The sequence below is a fragment of the Apis mellifera genome, linkage group LG14, assembly GCF_003254395.2.
Source record: "Apis mellifera strain DH4 linkage group LG14, Amel_HAv3.1, whole genome shotgun sequence".
NCBI classification, from domain to species: Eukaryota; Metazoa; Arthropoda; class Insecta; order Hymenoptera; family Apidae; genus Apis; species Apis mellifera.
In genome coordinates this window covers 5241519-5262789 of record NC_037651.1, presented here as the reverse complement: position 1 = coordinate 5262789, position 21271 = coordinate 5241519, and the positions used below count along the sequence as shown (strand labels likewise).

General features: G+C 31.1%; 1 protein-coding gene and 2 long non-coding RNA genes across 5 annotated transcripts; 2 read left to right on the top strand and 1 right to left on the bottom strand.

The window, feature by feature from the left end:
• Positions 1-7862: 7862 nt before the first annotated feature.
• Positions 7863-10362, top strand: LOC100576688 (histone H1, gonadal). 2 transcript variants are annotated; one of them, XM_026445129.1, is made up of 3 exons: positions 7863-8405; positions 8833-9049; positions 9685-10362. In XM_026445129.1, the coding sequence occupies exons 1-3, from the start codon at positions 8336-8338 to the stop codon at positions 10043-10045; spliced, it is 648 nt and encodes a 215-aa protein (XP_026300914.1). In that variant the 5' UTR covers positions 7863-8335; the 3' UTR covers positions 10046-10362. The 2 variants fall into 2 exon arrangements, with proteins under 2 accessions (XP_026300914.1, XP_026300915.1); XM_026445130.1 differs by having other exon boundaries at positions 7863-8727.
• Positions 10363-10900: 538 nt separating this feature from the next.
• Positions 10901-12201, top strand: LOC107965504. Of its 2 annotated transcripts, none has more exons than XR_003306063.1 (4): positions 10901-11124; positions 11342-11499; positions 11596-11813; positions 11892-12201. It is a non-coding gene; the product is annotated as an uncharacterized LOC107965504 (long non-coding RNA). The 2 variants fall into 2 exon arrangements; XR_003306062.1 differs by having other exon boundaries at positions 10901-11262.
• Positions 12202-13770: 1569 nt separating this feature from the next.
• Positions 13771-21193, bottom strand: LOC107965502. Its single transcript, XR_001705531.2, has 2 exons — positions 21070-21193; positions 13771-15259 (listed from the first exon to the last, which is right to left on the bottom strand). It is a non-coding gene; the product is annotated as an uncharacterized LOC107965502 (long non-coding RNA).
• Between the last annotated feature and the right edge of the window lie 78 nt (positions 21194-21271).

Genomic DNA, 21271 nt, shown 5'->3' with positions numbered 1-21271 from the left:
TGAAATTACGAATCGAAATAGAATTTAGAAATTTATTGTAGAGAATCAAAAAAATTATAATTCTCTGAAATTGAAAAGAGATGCATAAAAACTCTTCGATATTTCGAGGACCAACCACGATGAATGAAAAAAATTTTAAATCACGAACAAAACGATTAGAGGAAAGAAAAGAAAATTAGAAGAAGAGATGAGGAAAATTTGGAGGAAGAGGAGGAAGTGTGTGAGGACGTTGACCTGAATTGACCTGACCTGCGACAATCCAACGTGTTCGACGGCTAAACTGTCGTATATCAGAGTATAATCTCATGCGCGAATCATTGAGGAGGGACACGATGCGTATGTATGCGGCCACGAAAGACGCGTTACGTGTGCAGCCTTTCTTTTTTTTTCGTACACCGATGCCCACGCTTAACGTACCACCTCGTTTGCCCTTATTAATCTTACATGGAGCATTAATAAAACATGGTTGGCGCACACGGTGCACGCTTTATTTCCCTCCCATATAAATCTTTGCTGCGTCTTTCCTTAAGGGTGATTCCTTATTTCACGCCCATCCGAATTTTATTAACGTAAGAATCTCAAGAAACATTTCTCATTCTTTCCAATTTTTCGATCTTAATCTTACTCTTGGATTTTTCTCCCTTCTAAAAATTTATATTAAAATATATCCACGATTTAAAACAAAGTAACGAATAAACACGAATAATAATAATAACAAACAGAAGGAACACTTTTCAAGTGTGGAAATCTTCTTGGAACCCCTTTGGAAGAGAGAAGCGAACGATGGAAGGCGGAAGAATTATCTCGTATACGTGTATGGGGGGGAGGACGTTGGAAACGTTGGAAGCGCAATTTATATTTTAATCGATCTATAGAGAAGCTTTTATCTGTCCAACGCCAGACGAGAATATATTTCGCCATACCGCCGCATCTGGCCGCATCTCTTCCAGAAGAAAGGAGGGGTTGGCGGGGGGAGAGAAAGGAGGAAAGAACAAAAAGCCGATCCGACTCGTACGTTGATGAAACGTGGTGGCCCACGGAGAGAGAGAAAAACACACACACCCGGTGAACCGGGTTAACCATTCCATATCGGTTTAAATATGGCGAGTGGTCGAGCGTGAAATACACGGGGGTTGCAAGGGACGTTCATCAATGCCTATGACTTGCCTGCGATTGACTGGGCAAATCGTGCGAGGATGTTGAACGATAATAATCGTTCGAACGATTGTGTTGCACAGTATGCATACGGGACACTGATCAATTTCGACAGCCTTTCTTCGCCTCGTCGGAGTAATTATGCGCAGGACGCGATTTCCAGGGGAGGGGGAGGGGTGAGTTAGCGGATTAATTAACCCCCGTCTCGATTCGCTCGAACACAAAACGAAACGAGCGAATCGGATTTTTCTCGCGTTCGTGGAAAATGTTAAGAAAAATCTGTAGAATTTGTACACACGTCTTTGTCCAGATTGTGAATTAAAGAATTAAAGTAATTAAAGGAGAGAAGTATCTCTGAAAAAATTCGACGTTCGATGAAAAAGAAGAAAGAATAATATTTGAGGAATTATTTGACGGTTAAAAAAGAATACTAGCAGAGATTCCATTATGGAAAGCTCAATAGCTTCTGTTTCGATATTAATTCAAATTTAGATCTTTCAAGACAATTTTGCAAAGTTAATTATACCACCATTCGATTCATATAACCGATCCTATATCGGACAATCGAGGCTCCCGCGTATAGATCTGCCACCAAAATACCATATCCTCGTTAATTTAACCGCATAACAATCGTGTAGATATATATATATATATACAGTTTAATAGCAATAGTCTCTTCCTCTTTTCGAGGCATCCAACTAACTCGAATTTACTTTATTCAACCCCTTGGGATTGCGTAACACCTCTTGGAAGGTGGCTAATAAGCAAGGTAGCTCCGTTTGTACGCGGTTTGCATTTAATACTTCCTCCATCCCCCCGTCGACCCTCCCCCCGCCACCACCATCCCCTCGACACGATTTTCATCGAGCGACAGACGTTCACGTGTCCCGCCACGTGAATCGGACACGTGGAAGGTGGTATATACCCACCGATATCGAACCATCCTCGAGATATTTCTGTGTAAGCGGAACGAGTTTCAGTTCGCTCGTTCCACGCAATGTTACATACATCCGTCTTTTCACAGGTTTTCTTTCTTTCTTTCTTTCTTTCTTTATTAATTCTTCTATTGGAAATGTTCGTATTCTCCTCTCTCTTGCTCTTTACTTTCGTTTATATTTTATTTTTTATTTCTCATTCTGTCGAGAAGCAATTTTTACAAAGAGTCGTACGATGGGATGGAATATACTTTACTTAAAGAGGTGGTTTAAATTTAATTGATAAAATTTAATGTAAAAGATAGATAAAATATAGTTTATCCTCCTCCAATTTATCAAAATTAGAATTTTCTATCTGATCTAATTTTCTATTCGAAATTAACAATTTTTTCTTTCATGATATATATATAGAAAAAGGGAAATTGCATTGAACGGAAAAGTCAAAAATGAAGAAATTGAAAAGGAGAAAATAGAATTCTCCCCGTATATTCTATATATCATCGAATGGGAAGAGGGAAGAATCAAAGGACAGGTTAAAAAGTTTCACCTGGCTCCCGGTTGCCTCGTAATTTTCTCATTTTTCTGAATCTACGTAGAAAGAATCGGTGTGCCGGACGTGGCTGCGAACGAAGGTCGGTCTCCGGACGTGACATCACTGGCAATCAGTTTTTCAGACACGTGAGAAAACAATTGTTCCTTACAATGCCGTAATAAAATGGTACACTACCGAGATCAATTTAATTGAGCTTCTTCGTGCGTGCCAGTCTCGTGATTACTGTGATACCGCGCACAGGATTCGAGTAAAGAAAAAAAAAAAAAAAGAAGAAGAAGAAGAAAAAGGAAAGAAAATATCGATATCGTACATATTTACAATCGAAATAATTTATTTTTAGAAAAATAAAACGTAGAAGGGACAAATCATTCGCCCGATGATTAAATATTATTGAATAATTTTTGTTTTCGTTTCTTTTTCTTCTTCTTCTTCTTCTTCTTCTTCTTCTTCTTCTTCTTTTTTATTATTTTCAATTTTTAATCGATTTTTTCCAGTTAGTTAACTCGTTTCATTAATTGGCATAGATTCTATAAATGCTGCGCGTTCATCCCGTGGTATTTAACGGTAATGGAAAAATGCGTTGTGAATGCCGCAAGGACGTCAGATGCACATTACAATGCTACCTAACACACGTGATATTTTCCCACGTGATTAGTCACGATCCTACCGTGAAAAAAGAGATAATAAAGGAAGAAGAAAAAAAAAAAAGAAGAAAATACGACCGAAAAATCGCGAAAAATTTTACATGAAATATCCTTTTAATTAAAATTAGGATGATATCGGCTAATTTGAATTTTACTTTTCCAATTCAATCAATCGTGATTTTTTTCTCGAAACAAATCTTTATTTATATATTCCATTTAAAAATCTTATTCTACTCAAGTGTATGCGATCTAACTAGATTAATTAATCTTTTAAAATTTATAAAATTTTAATTAAAATTAGGATGATATCGGCTGCTTTGATAATTTGAATTTTACTTTTCCAATTCAATCAATCGTGATTTTTTTTCTCGAAGCAAATCTTTATTTACATATTCCATCCATTTAAAAATCTTATTCTACTCAATCTACGCAATGTATTTAAACGATTAATTAATCTTTTAAAATTTTAAAAAAGTGATATTCGTTTCAGATGTTTCGTAGAAATCTCGGGAATGCGTGTATGCAAATTAAAAGAGTGAATTTGAAAAGAGAAAAAAGAGAGGAGAGGGGGAAGAAGAACTAAAAATGGAAAACGGTAACACATCGATAACAGTTTTCTATTTCCCTTTTATTAACCAGCATTGCGTTCAGTGACAATAACGATGATATAACAATTTTTAAGGCCGTGAAGATGCCACAACTCTTGCGTAATCTATGTGTATTCCATTTAATTTTACATTACTTACTCGTAAACATTACTATATATTTGAAGAAAAACAAATTACAAAGTGAAACAAAAATATATAAAGCAATAGTATTCTGTCTCTTCATATCTTCAAAATTATTAAAATCTTTGATCAAATTTTAATCCCAGTCAGTTTATCTACCAATTTCCATCACGCGAGAATGAAAAAGATTTTAGAATCAATCTAGAAGAATAAAATCTAAAATTCTTTTGCCATTACATTAACACCTGAGAAGGTATCGAAAATGTGAATATGTTTGATGTCTTTCGAGAGTAAACAGTTGGATGTATATTTATAGAACTTTTTATCGGGGAGTTAATACAATAACCAGTAAATTCTGGAGACACGGCCTTGCGAATCGCAAACGTATCCGTTGCAATGCGTTATGGCGATGTCGTCGATGTTACGTAAGCGTTAGGCATCTCATTCAATCGAGTTTTCTAACATAAGTGTTACATCTGAGTCACCCTTTCACACTGATTTATAGCAGACAGTATCTTCTGCAAATATTAGAAGATACGCGGATCGTATGCCTCTGCACTGTCGTGTGATAAAAAAAACGATTAAATTCAACGAACCCTATTTTTCCAACCAGTCATCCTTTTAAACTACAATTTCGTAAAGTTTATTGAAAAAAGATTCTTATACCATTTTGGAAGAAAGTAAAAGGAAATTGTAGTGGAGAGAAATGTTCGAGTGCGGATTTAAAATGCTTTAAAATCTAAAGTTTAAAATTAAAGAAGACACTTTAAACGCTAGACCATGAAAATCTGAATCATTAAGGTGAAGAGTTTCAAGTTTAGACTCTGGATTTTGCAAGATGGATCTAAAATCGAAGCTCCAAAACTGTAGAAACGTGATATAGGGATATAATATACATGCTATTAAAAATAGAGGTTGATATCTCTAAAACAGAATTTCTTAATAATTGAAATTTGATAATTTCAAGTTTCTTAACTCGAAGATATATGAGAGAAGAGATAAGAGGAGAAGAAAAATATTGGAAGCGTTAAGAACCAGATTTCTCGTTTCGTGATGCATTAAAGGCCAGCAGGCTGATGATCTTACGCGTGTATACCACGAACCAAACGAATCGTGAAGTTGCGCGCCTTTCGCTTCCGGTTCACCGATCTCTCCACATTCGTTAGGCCGTATTCTCTGTTCTCGACATTTATGTGACCACTTTCGCTCGATCCAATGTGTATTTCAACTTGGTACGCCGTGTCGAATTCATCTCTCCGATTAATAACAATCACGTAGCACGAATTTGCAATCAACATGCTCTGAATATTCGTTTTAATCTTGATCCAATAATTTACGATATTAAAAAAGGAGATGTCGTTCATTTTTTTGTTTTTTCATCTATTTTTATTATATATAGTATATATATATAAATAATAAAGAATATATGAAATAATTTTATGAAACTTATTTTCAAAAATATTTCTCTGATTATTTCAATATTTAATGATCATTATTTTTATTATTATCGAAATTATTTTTCACCGCGAGAATGACGTCATCCAAGATGGCGGCTGTATTACGAAAATCGTATGAATTTATCTGAATATCGTGAAAAAGATTTTAAATATTTATAATATAAAAAAGGTAATGCTACAATTTCTGTAACAAAACCTAGGCAATTTAGAATCATTTGGCCAATCAATTTATGCAGGAACTAGCCAGCTAACAATAAACAATTCCTATACAGATCTCACATGGATGAATGAATCGTGTCCGGTACATGTCCTTGTGTATTCACGAGGCTCTTTATTTCATGCTATTTCACGAAAAAAAATGCATACACGAAAGAAAAATCGTTCGTTTCTCAATAAACTTTGCGTTACGTTACATGTACAATTGTTTATCGCGTATTTTTTCGCGTCGAATTTATTTCGAATCTCGATTCAAGAGACGCCATTAGAATATCATTATAAAAAAAATAAAATTTGGAAGTTTGACTTACAGAAGACGTTCTCGGAGTTAAGTATTGCATCCTCATCATCCCCGATGTCATCCAGGCCTCACATTCAGCTTCTGCACTCACTTTTTACAACAATAATCACTTATTACAATAAAACATTACGCGATCACTGACCAATTTGAAAATTCCACTTTCCAACATGGCGGTTCAACTAATCAACTTTTCAGTATATAGAGTGCGCTATGAATAATCGATACGATTCGATACATATCGATAATTCAGTGTTCCGAATACTTTCATCGACAGAAGTGATCTTATTGGTCGAAAAAGAAGTAGAAAAATAGAGAAGATCAAGAAAAATTAGATTTTCTTTCAATTTGCCCATAAATTTTATTTTAAAGATTTATAAAAATTAATAAATTTTTATGTTTTTTCCACAAATTAAAAGTAAGTAATAGATTAATTTTCTAGTAAAACGTTCTTTCTTTTCTTAATCGATTATTACCGATGGCAGATTCTCGATGGCGCTACTAAATTCCATGAATCTGAGCCAGATGCCAGTAAAGTCTAACTCTGTTTCGTGCTGCTCTCTATAGGAGATCTCACTAACAATGTAAGATGATTCTTCTTATCATTATTTATTATATTATTTATTATTTATTTAAGATTTCTTTTTGCCTATTAAATTTAAAAAATAATTCTACAGGGAATATTATAATCAAAGAAACAAAATAAATATATATATATTAAAAAAAAATCTTTACAATTACACTATTACTATCAATTACTTATAACCTTAAAAACGTTTGAAAACGAAAGTAACAGTAAATTATTAACCTATATCATAAAGAAAAATATATTAAAATTATGATTCTCGATTATGAATTGATAAATTTTTAAATATTAAATAAAAATAATGATGAAATAATATAGTATAAATTTTTTTTATCTTAGAAAATTATAATTTAATTTTAAAAAAAAATTCAAAATCATTAAATGAAATTTCAGAAGACATAGTATATGGCAAAAAATAAGTAAAAGAAGACATGATATATGATAAAAAGTACGAAATATTATAATTATTATCGATAATGAGTATTTTTATCAGGTTTCATGAAAATTAAATTGATCAATTTATAGATTCCTTTTAGTAGCTTCCATATAAATAATTAATTAATTCTTAATAATAAAGATTTTAACATATCCTTTAATAACCTATAAAGCATTCTTTCTTCTACATTGGTAATTTTTTGTTAAATTATTCACGATATAAATAAATAGTTATTTACGATATTTATACGAGACTGGATTATGTTTAATTTCAACTAGGCTTTGTTCGCAATTCACGAGACATCCTTTTTTGACAATATATTGTTACGCTCAATTCAAATTGTAAATTTTTAAATTTAATTGTGTCCCGCACAAATGATCGTCACGTGTATCTGTTTATAGTTATTAATGTTATCACATGTCGGTAAAAATGGCAACTCGAATATGACATCATTGCGAAGAACTAGTATATTGACGATTAAATTTATTTTTATTTCGAAAAATAAAATTAAAATTTAATTTTTATTTTATCTTCATTTATATTTAATAAATATATTATTCTTTTTCTTATTCCAATCATAAATATTTAAAAAACATATATCTATATAATATAATTATACGATAATTATATTATTGGAATTAATCTTTAATTTTTGTTTAATCTGATCTATAAGATTTTTTTATTATATACAAAATATTACTATTATGAGCAATTTATTATATAATTTATATTTATTTATGCTTCTAATCACGATCACTAATTTGTAATTACTTTATTTACGTAGTAATATAAAAAAAATATAATTAATTTATATATACGTATATAAATAGAATATTTATTCCAGACACGTTAAATTGAATAAGAAATTACTAAATAAAAAATTACAATTTCTTTTTTACAGATGATTTTTTTCCACATACATTACCATGGACCATGAGAATGTCATATTTTTTTTTATCAAAAATGCCATTTTAGAAATGAAAATTCAATACATATACATTATCTCGTTTCATTCTTTGCCACGTCTCGGTGATAATTCGAACGGCAATTTTTCGAGCAGTCCTCTAATTGTACTCTCAATTTGCAAGTCAAACAGCCGGAAGAGTACTATATTTACAAAGGCATGAGAAAACAGCTTCGATGACGTCACTGTTTAAAGGTCTGTCGTACTCTTCTGGCGCTATTCAGTACTGTTTTATTTCTGCTTAGGTAGACCGGTAGAAAGAAAGAGAAAGATAAATCACGAGATCCGAGAGGGGAAGAGGAGATATGCGAACATCGAAAAGAAAAATAGATCGAAATCCCTTGATTTTTTTCACTCGATCGTATGGCCAATTATAAAATCATGCAAGGCGAGAATGTGGTAAAAGACTATCGTCTCTTGGAAACAGGAAAGGGTTGGTTGTTTATTTTACCATTAAGTGAAATTTCGCGTGATCGATAAAAGTCACTAAAAATGACTGCATACAAAAATTAGGCGCAATAATATTTTATACTGTAAATTATCTCTGCTGTTAAATTATACGACTTCCATAAAATCCGATAAATTAATTAAATATATCATAACTCAATGTGAAAAAAAAAAAAAAAAAATTAAACAAGTTTCATCAAAAAATTTGCTACTGAGCTATATAGCTATATGAAAATAACCGCAATTATTTTTAATACAAAGGAATACAATTTTTTAAGTAAATGCTTCTCCAAAGAAAATCGTTTTACGTGCGTATTTAAATTGAATATTATTTTATTTCGAATAATTTCTTTTTTTTTTTTTTTTTTCTTATTTAATATAAAAGATTACAGAGATTAATTTAATTTTTCCAGGTCCAGATGCTAGAATGGCATTCAAAAGATCTCAACGAATCGAAGCACAAGTCGTGGAAGCTATCCGCAGATTACAAGCCATACAAGGATCAACTCCCCAGGAAATTAGTAATTACATTGCTCAAGAATATAATATTCCTGGTTCTGAAATCAGACCACATGTCCAACTCGCTCTCAAGAGAGGCGTAACTTATGGAATTCTTCAACGTTTAAAGGGGTAACAAAATTTTGTAAAATTTTCAATAGGATTTTTTTCTAGCTCCTCATACTTTTCTTCAATCAAGAGAGAATAATTTCTTTGAAAAATATATACATATATATAATTAATATAATGCAAATTTTTCTTTCGTCTTCGTAATATTCAAAATATTATGACAAATTTTATGATTCGTTATCATAAGTTACAAGTAAAGTTTTTATTATTCGTACTATCATACATAAATGAAATTTTCATTCATTGAATTATTTTGAATAAAATTTTCGCTTATCTCTTCAATAATTATTACATTATACGATAATGTAAATCTTTGACGACATTTTATCTTTTCAATAATTTAATATACAATGACGTGAATAGATTTTTTTCCAATATTATTAAAAACTTAGTTATTAGTACTAAAAATTAATTATTAAATTTAAAAAATTACCAGTTCGTAATCTCATAGAAAAAGATAAAATAAAAACTAATATATTGAATGCCATAAAACAATTAACAAATCCACTAGATACCATTCCTAGGGATTACTAGATATAAAATTATTTTTTCACTATAAATCATCACAAGATCTCGATGACATTAAAGAACGTGAAATTTAAGGATAAATTTGTTGAATATGTATATTTTCTTTTCAGAGGATGTTACACGTACAATCCAGACTTCCTCAACGGTCAGTGCATAAGTGGTGGCGATGCAACGGTCGAGATTCCTTGTAAAGGAAGAAGAAGAAGAAGAGGACGTTCAAGAAGAAGAGGACGAAGACGTAGAGCTGGAAGATCTCGTCGTAGATCTCGTCGTAGAAAAACCTCGCGAAGAAGAAGATCTTCCTCGAGGCGTAGACGACGTGGAAGGAGGAGAAGAAGGGAAGAATTTCCGAAGGAAATCGATGGGCTGGACTTGACCAAACAACCGACGAAAAGCAGCAGCCTCTTAACGAAAGACAGTCCACAAAGCAACCATTCGATCTCTGAAAATTCTGAAGGAAAGCAAGAATAACCCTCCAACAAGATATCCATTCTCTCCATTTTACGATCGATTCAAGGTGCAAAGATTGACTCAAGAAGAAGAAGAATATAGATGCAAGTATAAAATGCATATACAATATTTGCTTGAATCCATTTAAATGCATTTCCCTGTTTAAACACTTTTTTATTGGAATATGAAATTTTATTTTCTTATAGAATATTAAGTATGTTTATAACATACTCCTTGAAAACTTGCATAATATTACACATTAATGTGATCTTTCGTGACATTAAATTTCTTTTTTACAGTATAATGAAAATATTTTGAATTCATCGACGAAGAAGAAGACGAATTAAATAGAAATTCTAAGAAGATGATAAATATCGATCGTGCAATACAAATTTTGATGAATATATTTTATTTTATAATTTTTTTTCTCTTCTTAGTCTTTTCCATCCGTACAAATTGAAAATTGATTTTTAATTCAATTGTATAATCTTTTAAAGAATAATAGGTAATATAAATTTTTTACAAATTTTAAGAATACATAGAATCAAATGTTTAAGCATAAATAAGCATTAAAAAATTTTCATTCTAAAAATTATCGTGTATCAAATTTTTATACAAGAAACATTATACTTTGAAAAATAAAAAAAATCCAATAACTATCTTTTCTTCTCAAGATTTCAGTTTATAATATTATTTTATAATTATATAAAAAGTTTTCACGTTATAAATGAATTATCAAAATTTTTATTTTATCAAATACAATAACTTTTTATATAAAGAAGTAAATAAAGAAGTATATAAAGAAATAAAGATTAAAAAATCTTGACAACAATAATGATAATAATAAATATCCAATATTTTCACTTTAGTGGAATATGCAAGATAAAAAAAAAAAAAAAATAGAAACGGAAAACGCCAACAATATTAAAAGCAGTGGCCGTTTCTCAGCAATGACGGCCCTGCTCACGGCCTTGTTGTCTAATGATAGTCTTGCTAATGATGCGTTCGCACACGCACACGTATAGCGGTAACGAGAGACTATTTTACCTACCAGTTCTCTATGGTTGGGCATCGTTCAAGCCAGAAACATTTAACAATAAGTAAATATATGTATACACAATGTGTATATTTGACTATCGAATAATTTACACTGGCCAACATCGGTCTTTCTTCTTCAAAAAAGTTTCTGTCTTATTTATTTTGGAGAGAGTTCAAATCGCAATCATTCAACATTAAAAGTTTTTATTTTTGCAACTTTTTTTGTTTTAAAATATTTCACTATACAATGATACTAATTGAGGATTATTTGAATTGCAGATCGTTCGATTCTTAGGTAAAAATTAAAAGTGGAAAGTGAAAATTAATAGTCTGTAACACACAGAAGTTCTTCTTCTTCTACATTTGAATAGTAAAGGGGAAAAAAACAAGTTTTTTAGATCCTTCCCCTTAAAAAGAAATAAATGGAGTGGATTATGGTGGGAATTTTAATCGATTTAATCGATAAATAATTATTAGTTTAATTATATCATAATTGATTCGAACCGATTACTAATCACTTGACTGAATAACAGGTTATCTAAGACAAAGGAATCCTTGTAAGTTGATGTATGAATACATTGAAATTTAAAAACATCATGAAATATGTAAGATACTTATTTTTTAAATTGATGAACGACAAAGGATAAAGAAAAAAAAAAATGGAAAATAAATAAAGGATCTCATCTTAATCTTCGCGGACCTTTATAACTAAGAAACAATACATCTCTAAAGACCGGAGGAGAAAAACTTGGTAAGTCACGTTTTCTAATTTTTACAAGAAAGTAGTTTTAAAATTGGACTTTATTTCCTTGTATTTTCTTTTTTTCAGTTGTGACCCCCTTTTACAATGTTCAATAAAATGATGTTCGGTATTCAATATGCTACGCTCGGTAATAACACACTCCATTGTCTCGAGTAACGAGAGAATCATCTTGACAATATTAAAATAACATAACAAATAAAGTAATAACATGATATTGAAATAAAAATTGGCAGCAACGCTCCCTCTGGAGAAACACTTTGCAACTCTCTCTCTCTTATAGATCACGACTTCAACGATTTCAAAATCAATAAAAATGGACTGTAATCGGTTTCTTTTTCCCTACAGTTTTCGATTTTTAATAGAAAAAAAAAAAAAACCGATCGAGTAAGAAACCGATAGATGGACATAAATTCCACTATCGGTAAGAATGGTAGCGAGCGTTACACGACGCATGAATAAAACGAATAATCATACGTATACACCGATAACAGTATCTCGAATAAAATCGTCAGTCGCATAATTACTCGAGAGGCACAGCCAAGATAAAGCGGCTTGTTAAGAAACGTAACGAGCAGGTAACGTTAGACCCGGTGCACGCTATTGTGAGACGAACCGTGATTTACGATCGTGTAAGAGCATTCGGATAACTTCACCACGAGGAAACACGACCCTATCTCCTTTACAGTCGATACCTTAGTTCGGATATACAAGAATATGCAGGATATTTCCGTAGCCAGATTAGAAAGGGTTTAAGGCTCTAAATATATATATATATATATATATATATATATATATACAGAAAAGTTGACAATAAACCGCATAAAGTTGCCGTGGTTAAATTATTGTGTATTTCGTTGCTGAAAACGTCACCATGGAAATACGTTGGAAATATTTCTTAATCCACCAGCTTGTCTCTCTCTACAAGTTTTGAAAGCGGTTTTTACGAATGATTTATGATTTCGGTATTTTAAATTCAAAATTATAAATGATTCGGGATTGTGAATGACTTTGAGCATTGTCTTCGTGTCTCTTGGTTGATGCCATTAATGTCATCATTATGGTATTCCTTCGGCTCTTCTGCCACCGATACTATTGTTTTATTTGAAATAATTTTAGATATTAAGTTAAAAATAATTTTAGAAGCGTTCGCTTTTGAATAATTTATAATTTCGATATTTCAAATTCAAAATTGCGAGTGATTCAAGTTTGCGGATACTGCTTTTATTGTTCTCATGTTTCATCATAGTTACATCATAATTTTGTCGAGATATTATCTTTTAACATTTTGGAATAAAGTTGTTGAAGATTGAATTTAAATAGAAAGAACGATTCAATTTCTTTTTTTATATCAAAGCTTCCTTGGAAAATTGATAAAAATTGTCAGATTTCGAAGATTTTTTAAATAATTTTTAAAAATCAAGGAAATGATGAATTAATAAAAATAGAAAGAACGATTCAATTTCTTTTTCTTTTTTATCAAAGCTTTCTTGGAAAATTGATAAAAATTGTCAGATTTCGAAGATTTTTTAAATAATTTTTAAAAATCAAGGAAATGATAAATTAATAAAAATAGAAAGAATGATTCAATTTCTTTTGTTTTTTATCAAAGCTTCCTTGGAAAATTGATAAAAATTGTCAGATTTCGAAGATTTATATTTTTTAAATAATTTTTAAAAATCAAGGAAATGATGAGTTAATAAAAATAGAAAGAATAATTCAATTTCTTTTTCTTTTTTTATCAAGGCTTCCTTGGAAAATTGATAAAAATTGTCAGATTTCGAAGATTTTTTAAATAATTTTTAAAAATCAAGGAAACGATGAATTAATAAAAACAAAAAAATGTAAAACCAAACCAATTTGATTTGGTTTGTTAGTTCTAGTGTTAAAAAGTTAAGAGAGGATATAATCGGATTCATCCAGAACCTTTCTTTATTACTTCTTTCTATTTTTCTCTCAAGTAACACTTTCAAAGTTGTTTTATAGTACCGGTCGTTTCACTACCACTTTGGTCACTTTCTCCAAAATCGATCCCAGTGGCTATTTAACTGCTGTAAATGTGCTTGAGAATATCCTTCCGGTTCCCATAACGTCTGCACAATAGAAGGTTTTAAGAATAAGATACAAGGATACACAAAAGATGCAAATGCAAGATTAAATCGTCATTGCGTTACGAAATAGACTAATAAAGAATAATTTTTTTTTTCTACAGAGAAAAGAAATAGAACGATTCAAATTTTATAAATAAAATATTTCAAAAAAAATAATTCTTCCATCTTCAAAATATACACTAGTCAAATCGATTACAAAAGTTTTTATATTTTCCAATTACAATTAAATTAATCATCCAGAATAATTCTCCAAAATTTCATTTTAGATATCCATCGAAAAAAAAAGGGAAAAGAAAGAAAAAAAATTAGAAGAAGAAACAAACCAAAAGGAACGAGATTTATTTATAAAAAAAAAAAGGAAGAAAGAAAAATTGTAAGAAACAATTGGAGCAAATTTATTCGCGATTGTTCCCGCGAAAAATCGGATAGGATGGAGTACGATGACTTCGAATAGGAAACAAATCCGATGGTGGCGCGAGTTTCGATTCTGTCGGGAATAATATTCGATTTGGATTCGGGCCAGCGGTAAAAAGCAGATTTCGAGTATGCGGATCGATGATATTTCACCTGCATATTCGCGTTACCATGCGAAATACGCGAGGGCACGTGGTGTGCTTCGGTCCGCCCGTCACGTGTCTTCTCTCTCTCGTATGCGTAACTCGTCCAATATTTCTAATTTCCGCGTGTTACGTTTAGGGGTGCAGAGAAATCGGCGTGCAAATGCTCGTGAGTCCACGCTTGTCTATCTATAGTAGCGGCCGTATTCCGTCGCGTGATGCAACTTTATAAGCACGAGGTCCTTCGAAATAATTCGGATAGCGCGGCGAAACAGGCGAAACGTTCGTTCTTCTCATCGTTCGTTAACGTTCTACGAAGAATGAATTTTTCGAAAATATCTATAATGTGATAAGATTATCGATAACGTGTGAATAGAAATGTTTGAGGTAGATATAATTTTTCGATAAATATATTTCAGGTTTAAAGGTATAGAGCAACTTCGTTGTGTATCTTATAATATCAACTCTTCTGAGGCTGAAAATAAAGATATTTTTCACCGAGGGGAACGAAATATTTAAATTATTTATTTCGAAATTTATTAATTAATTTTGATGCATGTGTTGAAGTGAGAAAAGATTGAAAAATGTTGTATCAAAAGATGAATAGAACGAAACGAAATAAGGATACAAAAAAACCAAAGAAATTAATACATACGTACCTATTTTCCACTGGATCCCTTATTTAACTTTATGAATGATTGTACAACTTGAAGTAAAAACTTCGATAAACGTCCCAGATTTATTTCTTTCAGATTTTTTTGAAAGAACACTAAAAAAAAAGAAACAGACTTAAGTGCGTAGAATTTGATGCGGTCAGAAAATCGAGAGAGAGAGAGAAAAAAGAGAGAAAGAGATTGAAAATCCAAAAGATTCTGCAACTTTATGCCGCATCCGCAACAACCTTGACGTGGAAGCCTTATTTTTACATCGAGACACACGATGTAAAGGCTTCGTGACACCGTACACTTGTATGATTCGTTCAATTACATTAACTGTCTGTTCAAACCATGACACACAAAAATGGGAAACCGAAACGTACAGAAATCGAACAGAGAAGTTTAAAAAGTGACGGAACACTCTTCGCTCCAATGAAGATACCGATCAAATACTTGAAAAATTTCTATAAGAAAAATTACTTTGTTTAATGTCTGGACAAATACTATTTATACGAGGAATCAAATGTAAATATTTATTCATTTTTTCTTTTTTTTTTTTATTTAATTGAAATGCAAAATAGAAAATGATTGTGATATTCTCCATCTATTCTCGTTATTTATTTCTTAAACATTGGAACTAAATTAAATATTTTTATATATGTTATTTTATATATGTAAGATAATTTCAATAATAGATTAAATGTGATAATATTAAAATTAAAAAAAAGAAAATTACTCGAAATAATTATATTCTATACTCTCACGTTTCATTGTGTATATCGATATTAAAAAAGTATATTTAGAAATATTATCTCTTTGTTTAATTACCGTATATTTCGAAGAAAAAGTATAATTTAGAAAAACATGACGTAGAAAAGGAAATAGAAAGAAGAAAAAGAGAAATATTTATTCTTCATCATTCAAAAAATATATTTTCAAAGAAAATAAATATTTGACGACGAAAGAATGATTTCTCGAAACCTATATCTCGATCAAGATCTACGGATCCTTGCACGGCCTCGTTTTTACTTCTAAATCACGCACGAGCGTCTCTAAATTACTGTCACCATTATCTTATCGTGCAGTCCCTTTTACAGAATCGTAAATACTAGTTGCACAGCGTGCGAGAGGAACGGCCACGTGCCCCGCGACGTGTCGTCGCTGTAAATTATTCAAAACCGGCACAATAATGAGTAAGCAACTTATGAGTAGATAAGCCTCGCCTTGCCACTTATTACCATACCTCGACGATGCTAACAAGTAGCGAGCAAACTTTGCTTCGAGAAACTCAATTTTTTTCCCCCAATACTTTGCCACGCTCTACCACAATTCCTTCATTTCCTCCACGAATAAACCAGTGTACACTTTTTACTTTCAAATACTTTTATTATTTTGTGCAACATGTAAGTAAATTTTTTCAATATTTTTTTCAAAAATCGTCTCAAAGCAATGTCTGAATTTAATATCTACTCCGTTTCAAGTACAATCAATGTTGTTATTAGTGATTTTAATTAAATGATATTGTTTCCTACACATTTTATCAATTTTGATATTTTCATAACATTTTAAAAATCCGCGATAAGAATATAAGAAGAAGAAAAAAATTGTGACTTGTTCGAGAGATGATTTCAAGGTCGAATAAATGGCAGTACAATCTCTCTGTCTCTCGCGAGTAATAAATTTTATCTAAAAATATTTTTCCAAATTTTTCTTCTTAATTATACTCTTCTTCTTAAATTTCTGTAACATAAATTATCAATATCGATAACATAAATATATACACATCTATATATTTTAGGGGGGAAAAAAATTTTTTTTTCTATCTCTCCAGTTATCATCAAACATCAACAGGATATCTATACTTACTATATCTATATCTATATTTCCACCAATCTAATCTAACGCATTAAAAAAATCCTAATTAATTTATCTGTCATTTATTATCCGCTCAAGTAACCATATCCACAATCTCAATTACAAAGCATAATCGCTGTTCGAAAAGGTTGAACCCAATAACGTGTTGAAAAAGAAAGTTGCATCCAATACGCTTCGAATACGGAACCTTGTTCCAACACGACCAAGGTTCTGATCGATAAAACGGAAGCAACGAACGGGATACGTATACGAGTGCAAAGGGCGCGGAAAGACTTGGGAACGAAACGAAGGATCAGGATAGATGGATGAAGATATCCGGAGGATGGTGGTGCGTTTCGCGTCGCGACGAGGTCAGAGAGAAGCGAAGAAAGAGAAGGCTGGGCCTCTGTCGTTTCGCCGCAAACCCGAAAATATCCATGTTGGCCGGTATGTTGAAACCTGGCATAAGCTTTGGCCGGTTGCCAGAAGAGCGGTACTCGGTTGGAGGCCACGCCAGGCCAGAGGCGACCGGCCTCGTCGCTTCGAACGTCCGTCCGTTAGGCCTCCTCGCGAAAAAGGGAGAGGGGCGAGGGGAGGGGAGCAGGAAAAAAAAAGTGAGGAGAAAAAATAACGAGAAGACCCATAGGCTGTGCCGCCTCCTCCTCCTCCGTGTACCGTGGAACAACGTCCAGAAATCGTGTTTCCAGCAGAATGAGTCGGGCCACAAAACTGATAGTTGACTTATCGCCTTGAATTACCCTTCGGTCACTTTTAATCATTCGTTGACCTTTTTTTTTTTTAACTGAACATCTCTGATTAACCGGGTTTAGTTCTCTTTCTTTCGGGCAAACGCGATAAGGGAAGCATTAGGAAAACTACGTATGCTTTGGTATGCTCTCGTGATATCTTTTATTGTGATATTTTTCTTAGATTTTTGTAAATTTTTATACGTTTTTGTTTTTTTATGTTGACAGAAAGGAAGAATGAAGAAGTTTTGTAAAAAGTTTTTTAAATTCAATTGGTATTTTTGTATTTTTGAATATTTATTTAATTTAACGTTTACTTAGATTGTTGCTGTAAATTTGTTTCTTATGAATTTTTATCTTTATCGATACAAATATTTGATATTATTTCAAAAAGTTTATAACAATAAAAATTATCTATCGAGTAAAAAAAAATAGATGTGTCTAATTAATAATTTATGAATTTGATTCTAATATAAATTTATAAATTTAGTTTATTTTTCTTTTTAATCATTTATGAAGATATTTAAAATTCCAAATGATATTGATCTTCCTATAAGTATTTAATATTCTAAAAATAAATCACACATTTGATCATTATATCAATTGTGAATGATATCAATTAATATCAATATTATTCACAAAAAAGTTTAATAATGTCTAAATTATTTTATTTATACTTTAAAATATCTTACATTAATGGATTTTCTTCATTCGATACGTATAAATAATGAAACATTAAAATATGATTATTTTAGAGGTATTATCAATTAATTCTATAACGAATGACATGCTTGTTATAGTGAAACACGTGATGAGTTCGATTCCACCCACGGCTACTCTTTTCAGATACCGGTAAATTCGCAATTTATTTCTATTTCTGCAATGACAAATGTCAGTCCTTGAGCGAAGCTATGACGTAACGTTTTATCTCAGTGTCAATCTTGAAATTAATGTTCAACTACATCGCGTGAAAGTGTCGTACACGATAATTACGACCGGTAAACTGCTTGGTCATTAAATATGCACCAAAAAATGCCTCTCCCGTGCAATTTAATAGCTACGATAAATCTCATTTATATCTAAGTAATCGTTTTTAAGTATAATTTTCTCATACATATTTTCATATTATCTTATAATAATGAGTAATAATAATGAATAACGTAATGAATAATAAAAAATTTCTTTCTTAAAAAAATATTAATTTTTTTCTAAAAAAAAAAATATATATATGTGTACATATAAATATATATTTATATATTTGTATGTTTATATATATATATATATATAGTGAATGAAATTATAAGAACGCCGTTTTATCAAATTTATAAAACATGGATCAAAGATAAGCTAAATGCGATAACTATAATACATACGATAATCATAAAAGCAATCGACGGATAGTCTGAAATTTTTAAACGAGTTTATGATGAAGCGTCATAACAGAAAAACTTGAGTATGAAAATATTGATAACGATAATAGATTTTCTTTTCTGTATATTTTATTATCTTCGAAACGTATTTCGTTTGCGCCTTACAATATCATAACGTAATATTGACAAAAAAATAAACATAAATTGAGAATTATTTAAATGCATAAATTTAAAATAGATTTTATATAAAAATTAGGTTCAATTACAATTTTTACAATTCAAACAGTAAAATATCATCGAAAATTTAAACATTCAAAACGTACATATATATATATCGAAAAATTAATTTTTAAAATAATAACAACATAATAATAATTATAAACTATTTATAATCATTTTTACAATCACTCACTTTAATCGTTTGATGTCACCTTACAATAAAACCTATTTCATCGCGAACAGCGTATGAAATTGGTTACAAAATTGAATGGGAAGTAAGCCATTACGTTGAGTCAGGGAACTGTCCTTAATTTACCGGTTCTATGTTTCGAATTATTGATACAACGTTGTTAAGATAATTAACTTCTATAAGATTTTCATGCTTTCACTTTCTTTTCTATATAGCGACAACAAATAGATTTTAGTCTATTTTCTTTTATTTTTTTTTTTCTTTTCTATTGTTACCAATAGACAAAACTTGAACGAATGCCGCGATTGCGCAAAGCACAATTACCTGAGCTGGACTCGAACCTTATTCCACAGATAATGCAGCTCGACAAGAAATTCAAATTATTCGTTTCTTGAAATGTACTTTGTCTAATTTACATTTTACACGTCATACGATATAAATTGATATGCAAATTAATATATAATAAAAAAAAATATTGACGTTTCAAGAAAAAACGATGATAAGCTTGGAATAATCGTTTAAGTTAATTATTAAGTCAATTTAACAACTGAACAATTATTAAAGTTTGATACAATATAATTTCACTTATAAAGCTGACGTAAAACTATAAATGTCAATAAGATACTATTGAATGGCAAACTAAATAAATACTACGCAACTAATATTTTATTTCATTCTCCCTCCTCTAATATTATTCCCCCACTCTATTCTTTTCATAAACTTGAAAGAACACGCATTTTTAAAAGCTCAAAACAATGAAACGTGAAATATTAAATATTAATATCATAATAAATTGAAACACAGTCCAAGGAGAAAATGATCATATAAATAATTGATTTTCGATAAGTATAAATTAATAGTTTTAATATAAAATTATCAATTATGTCGAATTTATTATTTCGAATTTACCACATGGCATTAAAAACGTTCCATGGTCAAATCGGAAAGGTTAGTAAATCGTTTCGTAAAATAGTCGTATTGAACCGAACTAAACCGAACATATAGATTGAGCAAGTGAAAGTGAGGTTAGGTTGGTAGTATCACGTGGTGCACCACGGGGTCCAAACGAGGTTAATCGAGAGACCAAGAACCGAGCGCCGGCGCAACCAATGAACATCAAATGTGTACTTACTATTCTGTATTCCTTTTTTTTTACAGCCAATTGTAACAAAATTTTTTAAAAGAACTTTTGTTTCTCGCGTTTTTTAGTATATTATTGAGTATCAATGAAGAAAAGCAAAAAATAAATAAAAGTACAAAATTTTAATATTACAATGAAGATATTCGTATTCGAAAAAAATATTTATGACAAAGTGATTCGTCAATGGAATCAAGGGAAAAAACATGTTTGTTCGTATTCGTTCGATCGCCGCTAGTCAGCGCTGAAGTAGTATTTGCGCGAATTTCGAAGAAAAGAAAAAATGCGCGTTCTAACAAGACGAAAGAGCTAGGGGGAGGAGGGGAGATTATCGAGCTTATATAGTAGGATATTCTTCTAAAAAAATTGTATCTTACAAATTAGATAGGATCATAATGATACTTACCAATCAATGGAAAAATACTAGGTTGATCGAGCAGCGACTTGAGACTGTTTTCAACAAGAGTGGGAGAAGAACGATCCTTGTCACTCATTTCACGCACTGCGCCACGAAGCCGCACGTTCTGAAGGTACACACGCACACACAATCCGTTCGTATACGGAACACCGCACGAAAGAACGAACGACAGATATAGATAGACTTTCTA